General features: G+C 33.8%; 1 protein-coding gene across 1 annotated transcript; it reads right to left on the bottom strand.

Moving 5' to 3' along the window:
• Positions 1 to 452: 452 nt before the first annotated feature.
• LOC134245257 (asparagine--tRNA ligase, cytoplasmic-like) lies at positions 453 to 9,820 on the bottom strand. The gene is made up of 18 exons (XM_062727560.1): positions 9,626 to 9,820; positions 8,094 to 8,176; positions 7,696 to 7,761; positions 7,321 to 7,413; positions 6,984 to 7,073; positions 6,714 to 6,792; positions 6,548 to 6,618; positions 6,331 to 6,417; positions 5,953 to 6,039; positions 5,760 to 5,816; positions 5,574 to 5,651; positions 5,149 to 5,226; positions 4,874 to 4,995; positions 4,109 to 4,244; positions 2,121 to 2,234; positions 1,828 to 1,959; positions 1,322 to 1,453; positions 453 to 716 (listed from the first exon to the last, which is right to left on the bottom strand). The coding sequence occupies exons 1-18, from the start codon at positions 9,663 to 9,665 to the stop codon at positions 585 to 587; spliced, it is 1,677 nt and encodes a 558-aa protein (XP_062583544.1). The 5' UTR covers positions 9,666 to 9,820; the 3' UTR covers positions 453 to 584.
• Between the last annotated feature and the right edge of the window lie 94 nt (positions 9,821 to 9,914).

The following is a 9,914-nucleotide window of genomic DNA, read 5'->3' as shown; positions in this document are numbered from 1 at the left end:
GAAAGACGCTGGAAATGGATTGGTCATGTGATGAGGATGAAACCATCAGAGATACCAAGGGTGGCCCTAAGATGGACTCCACCAGGAAAGAGAAACAGAGGACGACCAAAGGAGACATGGCGACGGTCGGTTGAAAAGGAAATGAATGATCAAGGGTGGACTTGGGGCACTGTACAGACAATGGCAGCAGACAGACAGAGATGGAGGTCCTCGGTGCAGGCCTTATGTGCTCAAAGCACGAAGAGGACAAAGTAAGTAAGTAATATGATTTAAGCAAGTCATTGACCAAGGTGAATGCATGACCTGGTAGTAGATAATAACTAAGTTGCAAGACTATCAATTGGAATACAAAATTTGATGCTTAATTAAGCTCATAGGAATCCAAAATGTCTTCAATAGGCTGCAATAGTCTGTAAAGCCCTTTAAAATTTTGAAAAATACAACATGGGTCATTGAATTCTTTTATGTTTATTTTCTCATACAATGATGAATTTAATAATGCACATTAAATAAAAAGTGTCACAAAAGTCAAGGAGGGGGGGTAAAATTTTGTGATAAATTATGTCCTTATTCTAGCACTATGATCACGGCTTGCATCGCTCCATGAAGCGTGGGTAGAGCGTGACCTCGCGGATGTGGTAACGGTCCAGTAACCAGCACATGAACCGCTCCAGACCCAAACCATAGCCTCCGTGGGGACAGCTACCGTACTTCCTCTGTCATAGAAAAAAATCTAGCACTGTAATATTCACCATTATAATAAAAACACATATTTTTGTGGGCATGAAATTTAATTGCTTTGACATCTAAAGAGCTTTTTCATGGAAAAAGAATTCTGTTGTTTCGAAAGTAAACTTATGCAATATATAGACATATAAAAGTTTCGTATCGGATTTATTTTCCTGATGGTTGTTATTAACAAAATAAACGAAATTTAATCCCCCATGAATATTTCTGCTTTTAAAGTATGTCTGTTTTTAAGCAACAAAATACATGTAAAACAAAATCTTCTTGACAACATAGAAACTGGATGGGAAAATCCTTACTCAAAGATGTACATCTACATATACGTTTAATAATTTTTTCAAAGAATTTTTTTTAAATGCCAATAGGCCAAAGAACTAATAGTATTCTATTTATAAGTTATGGGTTATGAAGTGGGTACGTACCTGGTCTGTGTGCCAGTAATAGTTGGTGGGGTATATTTATAAGTTATGGGTTATTACGTGGTAACATACATGTACCTGATCTGTGTACCAGTAATAGTTGGTGGGGTATACCGGGGTATTTATAAGTTATGGGTTATCAAGTGGGTACGTACCTGGTCAGTGTACCAGTAATAGTTGGTGGGGTCGATTCCTTCCCGTTTAAATCCCTCCATCAATTCCTCATGATGCCAGATCCTCATAGACCCTCCCACAATCTCCCCAACATTGGGCATCAACACGTCAACCTAAACAACAACAATATAAAACATGTTTATCATAAAACAAATACATGTACAATCTAGCACTATGCCAATGGAAAGCATGTCTACCTTACAACAAATACAAATTACCAACCCTCGTAAATTCTGTATTTCAAGAAATGAAAATTTAACTATCATATAACTTGATTAGAAAGAAAGCATAAAATAAAATATTATGATAAAATATTCAGTAGACTTCTCATTTTTGTAAGGCTGGAAAAGCTTCAATACTATGTCCAAGCTTTGTCATCAGCCCAAAGTTTTTTATCCATTCTATTTCCCAAAGCTCAATTTGTGAAGATAAAACAGACATAAAACTTGTCTCTTCAAACCATTAGATACAAAGCTCTATGACTTACCGATTCCGTAAGCTGTGGGTCATCAGCACACCTCTGCATGTAGAATGACTTAATCTCCGCGGGGAATTTACACAGCAGGATCGGCTCGTTGATTTGGTCTGTCATCTTCCTCTCTGGGGCCTCTGGAATGTCCTATAAATAGCGATGTTACAGTACCTATGATATCTTATCTATATGTACACCAATTTATCTCTCAGCTGAAGGAGACAAATAGTACAATGCAGTGGATATAAAGTCAAGGTATTTTGATGTATTTTGAAGAAAAAAAATCACAGCTGTTCTTAGATAGTTACCTCTCCAAATTCGTAATATGTCCCATCATCCTTTTTGATGTCATGTTCCTTTAGATATTTAACGGCATCTTTGTATTCCAGTCTTTTAAACGGCCTCTTTGGGGGTTTAAATTCCTACAAATAAAGAAAACCATGCAAGTTATTGTTTTAATATAAATTTATGTACCGATAAAATTAGATTCTCTTTCATATGAAAAATTGTACAAAAACACTGACTAAATCACTGTAAGTATGCTGTTAAGAGGCTAATGACCCAAAACATCCTCAGTGCAACTCAGATACACCATGATTTATGTCATGTAAATCCCTTACATTATGATAAAATTATTTGTGTGAGACTATCCCATTGCTTATACTCAAATAATTACCTTTCTATGTTTCAATGTACTGTTCCTGTACGAGTACCTGTTCTCATTCATGAGGATTTTTTAAAATTTCTAAATCATAAAATTATCAGAAAAACTAAGTTCTCGCGCATAAAATTAAATTTATATATTAAACTGGAGAATAAAGTGCCGCGCCACAGCATGATACGCCCATCAAAAAATTACAATTTTCTTGAACAGTTTAGGTGCAAGAAAATCACCTCAACCTTGATTCTAAGATTTCGATGATTTTTCCATTCCTTAAAATATTTACACCATCCCCTGTGATGTAGGCATCAATTATAATAAATATTACATCACTGATAGATTTATGTGCTGGTTGTATTAGACCTTGTCAAATGCCCATCATCAAATTAGTCTTAACAACTTAATCTATACCAAGTTAATTTTGAAAAGAAAAGGCTGGCCATCAAATGAAATATGTTATAAACTGACCAACAGTTATAAACTGACCAACAGTTCCTCTGTCTAATTCCCAAAGGGTACAGCTTAATCAGAGCGACTGAGACAGCTAGCCTTCCAACATTGAACTCATTAATTAATCTTTAACTGGATGCTTGTCTACTCATTACTACCAATACCTTCGAGATATGAATGGGTCTGCACTATCTACTATATTTTTTTTTAAAAACATATAAAATACTCAAAGATTTTTTTTTTTGGTTGAGATTTAATTTCCGACAGGTTTTAATATGTAATTCATATGGACATGCTGATTCCACCCCATAAAATAAAATTAGTTTTTAAATTAATAATATTACATAATATCAGATTAGTCTATTATGCAAATCAAATTAGTTTTAATTACTTTTCATCAAATTCATTTTAAAACTAAGGCTTGTCAACAAGAGCTATTTCTAATCACACAGGCTTACCCATCTGCCCAATACCCAAGGGATATAGATAACATCAATGCTCTACCAGTTACTTCCTCACACTTAACTCATTAATTTCTCTCTAATTTGACATGCAATTTTCTGTTATCAAAATTCTTGACCAGTGCTTGATAATTACTCTCATGGGAGAGGCAGGATTTCTCTTACATACATTATATTTGTTATAGATTGCTGTCAAGTATATGCTTAGAAAAAATAAGTATTTTCTTGATTTAACACTTTCTTAATAAGAACAGTGCAATACTTTTACATTATTTTGGAAGTGTAAATGAACATTTTTTTTAAAAAATTCACTTAAATTTTAGGTCACAGTGACCTTGAAATAGGTCGCGACACACCTTCTACCTAAGATGCATAAACTGGTCAAGTTTGATGATTGTGGGTCTTATGGTTTTCTAGTTATGGGCCGGAAAGGATTTTTCCATATTTGGCTATAACTTCTTAATTAAAGGTCAGAGCGACCTACTTTTTGTGCGCAACACACCTTCTACCCAAGATGCATCAGATGACAAAGTTTGATAATCCTAGGCCTAGTAGTATTAAAGTTATGAGCCAGAAACGAAAAAGCTAACAGACGGACGGACACGAAGCCTATAACATAATACGTCCCATCTTAAGACGGGCGTATAAAAATTGCTAAACACCAAATGATTTCTACAATGTTGTGTAAATACTTGGTACATAAGTCAAAGACAGACAGACATACGGGGTTGAGTTCCTTCACGATGTTTCCGTATGGACCATTCAGGACCCTGTCCACAACGTCACACACCAAGTCCTCAAGTTTGTTCAGAAGGTCCTCAAAACTGATGAACGGACACTCAGCCTCTATATGGGTGTACCTAGTACAGAGAAAGGAAGATTGTAAATTTACATGCACAAAGTCTAGAAATAGAAATGATTGCTGCAGTGAAGATCCTGACTATCCTTGCAGATTTTGGTCCCTGAATATTAACCATATCCTGTAGATCACTTAATTTTCGCGACACCTTATTTTTGCGAGACAGTCATTGACTCTTGATGAGCGAAACAAAATTCTCATGAATTGTGGTCATTCCTCTATATTTTAGTAAGAAATACTATTATACGCGAGAATTAAATTTTCGCAAGCATACTCTCTCCCATAATAACATGAAAAAAAGATCTCGTGAATAAAAAGTGATTTACAGTAAATATTAAATTATCTTTTTTTCATTTTTCAAGAACTTTTTAATATTTCAACAAGATTTTTAATCAAAAACTAACATCTGTACTTATTTCTATGTTCTGTGATACTTACTATGCTAGATGTCTTCTTGTTCGTGACTGTTTGGCTCTGTAGGACTGAACTATGGAGAACACGTCTGTACTTATTTCTATGATCTGAGATACTCACTCTGCTAGATGTCTCCTGGTCCGTGACTGTTCGGCTCTGTAGGACTGAGCTATAGAGAACACGTCTGTACTTATTTCTATGATCTGAGATACTCACTCTGCTAGATGTCTCCTGGTCCGTGACTGTTCAGCTCTGTAGGACTGAGCTATAGAGAACACATCTCCCATGGAGGGTATACAGGTCTCCAGGTACAGCTGAGACGACTGGGTTAAGTAAGCCTACAAAAGGAAATAGTGAGTTAAAATCAGCAAAGATGAGGGGGAAATAACTTCAGGTCAGAGTAAGCCTGTAAATGAAAATAATTAGCCAGACACTGCAAAGATGAGGGGGGATAAATTCATATTAGGAATCTGAATCTGACATTTCCTTACCTCCTCTCCGAAGTAGTTCAGCTTAAATAATGTTGATCCTCCTTCTACCTGTGTTTGTACAAGAGTGGGTGGGGTTACCTGTAAATATAGGATAATAATATAGTATGTATTTCTACTACAACAAAAAAAGGGATAAATAAGTTGTGTTTTCAAGGAAATCTTTCAGAAAATACACACACATGCACATGTATATAACTTAACCAAGTATGATTGATGAGTTTACTGAGATAAACATTTACATGATACAGTTAGACCTCATTATCTTGAACTGGATATTGACATACCTTCTATTTAAAAACATTTATTAACCAAGTTTAATTATTCTAAGTCTCATTCATTCAAACATTGTTACATCAAACTCAATGGATTCAAGATATCAGTGTTCAAGATACTGAAGATTGACTGTATATCATTCCATGACTAACCTCGTAGTAGCCTCGGTCAATAAAGTGGTCTCTGAAGGCCTGCATTATAATAGACCTCATCTTCATCACCTTTGAGGTCTGTAAGGGAATCAAACAGATTGGAAACAAAATATTAATCATAAAGTATTTTAAAAAAAATATTTCAGTCATTGTTATGATATTTATTAATATCCTGACTTTACTTACGTTTTCTCCTCTTATCATCATATGTCTGTTGTCTAATTGCACATCAACGTGAGCCTCCTACAAAATGATGAAATATAATATAGATTTATCATGATATCTCATATTTCAGCGTGTTACTTTTTTTACAATCATTACCATTCACATGTAACTGTTTAAATATCAAATCGCTGGTACGTCATTATAAGTTCTGTACCTCGTTGAGGATTGTATCGGCGCCCCCTGGTGGAGACGGTCCAATCAGTTCCCAGAAGTCGGCGTTCAGCTCATGTCCATCAGGGGCCTGAAATAAAGTGCACTGACCTCAACTGTCCTCAGGCATAAGTATCAATCATTTACAAATATAAATTAACTAACAAATTCATTTTAATATAAAAATATAAAAAGAAAACTGTTGAAAATTAAATCAAAATCATTCAGTGAAACAAAGATTTGCTTCATTCATGGAAAAAATAATCTACAATTTATCTGTCTTTGTAAAAGATGCTTGTAAATGGATACCAGTGTTTCAGAAAAAGTTTTTCACAAGAAATGAAACTGAAATCTTTCTGGACATATTGTAACATGGACCTACCACTTTCCCTTCTGGCAGCTGTTTAATAACACCATAAACACAAATGGCAGCCTCTGTTGACAGCAGCAGAGCATCGTATGTCTGGCACTAAAAGCAAAAAATCAGCTGACGTCAGAAAATTAACACTCTGCTTCCCATTTGCAATAAAATGGATTTAACATGTATTTTTAGTCTATCCATATCATGATATAATTAGATTCAGCCTATATGGACTTACCAGCTTATCAGAGAGTACACACTGCAGGAAACCAGTTCCATCACGTAAAACTATGAACATGAGATTCTTTCCTAAAAGAAAACAACATGGCATTTATTAAACAAACAAAGTATATGTATAATGTTGAATACTTTTTAAAAGTCTACACCTTGAAATTTTGTGTTACCTTGACGACGAAGCCTGTGCACCCAACCAAAAATCTTGACCCTGACATCCCTCGTCTGAACAGCATGACGAATCTTAATCTACAACAAAAACATAGAAAACTGATATTCAGACATACTATACATATCATTACATACAAGTTTCCTTTGTATTTAATCATCAATGTTGTTGATCTATGCATATAAAACTTTTTCTATCTCAGGAAAACATGTCATGGTCTAGAATTGTATATGTTAAGATGAATTCTGAGTGTTCAGATCAATTTTCCCACCTGCTGAGGGGCTGGCAATGACTTGTCTAGTTCTATCACAATCTTTTTTGCCTCCTCTAAGTTTTTCTCTCGCCTCTCAGCATCTTCTGCCTACAAGTAAGAAAGTCAGGTCAACTGGACGATTTTTACCAGATTTAATTACAGAAACTATTCCATAGATGCGCATATAAATAAAGACATCAATATTTGAAAACACTCTTAAAAATATGATAAATAACTGAAAAGAATTTTCTCCAACTGAAATCACATGGCTTGACAACTGCACTTACTGCCTCTCTATAACTTTGCATAATGAGCTAACACAACCTTTAACAACACATCTACTGATGTTACAGACCTCTCTGGCTGTCAGGTCTGCCTTTTTATGCTGGTCCCTCACAAACTGTTTGGTGATCTTCTTAAGCTGTGACTTTGAAGCGACTTCATATTTCTATCAAAATGAAAAACAAATTGCTTATCTTAGTACATGATTTTAACTTTATTTTTAAAAAATGCTTACTTTTAAATACCTTTGTCATTGTCTCAATTACTGATTATCCTGGGGTTCCTAGCCTTGATTTGTTTTACCTACCTCATTCTCCTTTTTACTGTCGACTTATCTCCGCCTGTTTCATGGCCTGAAATACAGCAACAGTTAATAGATCAATTCTTATATTTGTAAATGATAATAATTTATTCTCCTGATTATTACTTTCTGATTTGTTTTACCTACCTCATTCTCCTTTTTACTGTCGACATAGATGGGAGGAAATGGCTCCTGTCCCGCCTGTTTCATGGCCTGGAATACAGCAACAGTTAATAAATCAATTCTTATATTTATACATGAAAAAAAGCACAATAAGGAATTTTTTTTAAAACCTTAGGCTCAATATTTATATATTCATGAAAAATCATCAAAAAAAAAAATAATGATTATTTCCAAACTTAGGTAAGTATGAAAATACAAGTTATAATTGTATATCATGAAATAAAAAGAAATGTTGTCTACAATGTAAAAACTAATCTGATTTTATTAGGAAGATTATTAAGAATAAAATGGTTTATCTGTTACAGCTGCATCTTGCTGCTGAAACTCAAGAATTCTTTCTATTTATAACTTTACTGTCTTACTCTAAGAATAGTCTTGAAGGGTTTTTCCTTTGTGCCATCGCCTGTATCATCATTTCCTGTTGTCTCGGAGGTGTAAATCTCACCTGAATTACAAAATGACATTGTAAGGTAGTCTGATTACACCTGTCAGGTGACTCAGGTGTAACATGATACACATTTTACACACATTACCGGAAATTTATCTAGTAAAATTAACAGGGAAAAAAAGTTTTTTAGAAAATTATTATTTCTAAGGCAAATAAGATGGTTGTCATGACCTAAAGCTTTGATGTATGATATGTTTTATAACTCTTATAGTTGTCCTTGCAAATCATACCATTCTAATTTTAAACAGTAACATAACTAATTTGCTAAACTAAATTTTTAAAAAAGTTTTGTTTCTGATTTTCGTCAATATTGTCTCCAATGATTACATTATCAAATTTAATACAAACCAGAACTTGATAATTTTTTCTAAAAGTCAATGCGAAAAATTAATTTTGCATATACTGTAACTGCTTTTTCTATTATTGAACCATAGAAACAGTTTGCAAAACATAAGTTCCACTTTTAAAATCTAAATAATTTTTTTTCTTCAGAAAAACAGGTGTCAGGGAAATTTGGTGATCTACAGTTCTTAACATCAAGCATTTCTGTATTTAGATAATATAATAAATATATAGGCAAGGTTTAGAGGTCTGTCACAAAAACCAGTACCTTAGCTTAAACAAACAAAGGAGGAAGACCTTGTTAAAACGTATAGATTAGAACTTGATATCTTTTTTGAATAAAGAGTTGGACTGGGAGAGCTCAAAGATGTGTAACTTTTGAGAGGTAAATTAATCAATAAAAGATTGTAAACCTAACACCATGAACTATCTCAATTATTATACAAGAATAGTAACAAGATTTCCTTGGTTCTTAATCTTTTCATGATTAACTTTTTACATAAGATTTTTGGTATGTAGGCCCTGTGTGTTCAGTATGAATTTCCCATAATGCTGTATGACCCAAGAACTTGTCCAATAGACTGATCAGTGTGATTTTTTGACAGGAGATGCTTATTCATCTGTGGCATCTGATCCCACCTCTGTTTTCAGAGTTCCTAGTTGGCTCTGCTTATACTCGGAAATTTGGAATTTTGAGAATGATCAGTTTATTATCTCTGATTTCAATGAAAGAGGTTCATTTAGCCTAATTTATTGTCCTTCATTGGGTTTGAACTCATTTGTTATACATCAAACAATGATTAATACATTGTTTTTTGGTAATGATCATCATGAGAAAAACAAGTTGAAAGTTGAAACTATGAAAGTTGAAAGTTGAAACCATGATACTAATGTTAGAAACATGTTTGGTCATTTTGACAAGACAGTTTGCTGTCTAAAATTATGCTTAGTTTAGTGTCAAGGAAATTTAATATGCCTCTTAATTACAACTAATATGAAAAGTCATATTTTACAAAGACTAACTTTAAACATGTTCATTGGATAATTATTTATGCAGACAGATCCACTGATTTGACAGTCTGAAAAAGTACCATATTGACATACCGATTTTTAACTGCTGTGTAGCTTGTTCTACGCCCTCCATGTTTGTCTCCGTAATTCGACTTTCTTTACACAATATTAGGTAACAAAATCGCACGATTTTATACTAAAAATCTTGTTTATTTCTAGTTTATTGCATCATCTGTTGATCCCTCCTCGTGTAACCGGTGCACGACAATGCCGGAAGTTGTCAGAGGTAATGTCGTAAAAAAAAAAGATACATGTATTTTTCATTTAAATTAAATTAAAAATCTTATTATGTTATATATTGGCTGTTTAACACAAAAACGTT

The sequence above is a fragment of the Saccostrea cucullata genome, unplaced genomic scaffold (assembly GCF_032062105.1).
Source record: "Saccostrea cucullata isolate Sc308-1 unplaced genomic scaffold, CSIRO_AGI_Scuc_v1 ctg2001, whole genome shotgun sequence".
Classification (NCBI taxonomy): domain Eukaryota; kingdom Metazoa; phylum Mollusca; class Bivalvia; order Ostreida; family Ostreidae; genus Saccostrea; species Saccostrea cuccullata.
The sequence above is the reverse complement of the archived record's forward strand: the minus strand, read 5'-3'. Positions and strand labels throughout refer to the sequence as shown.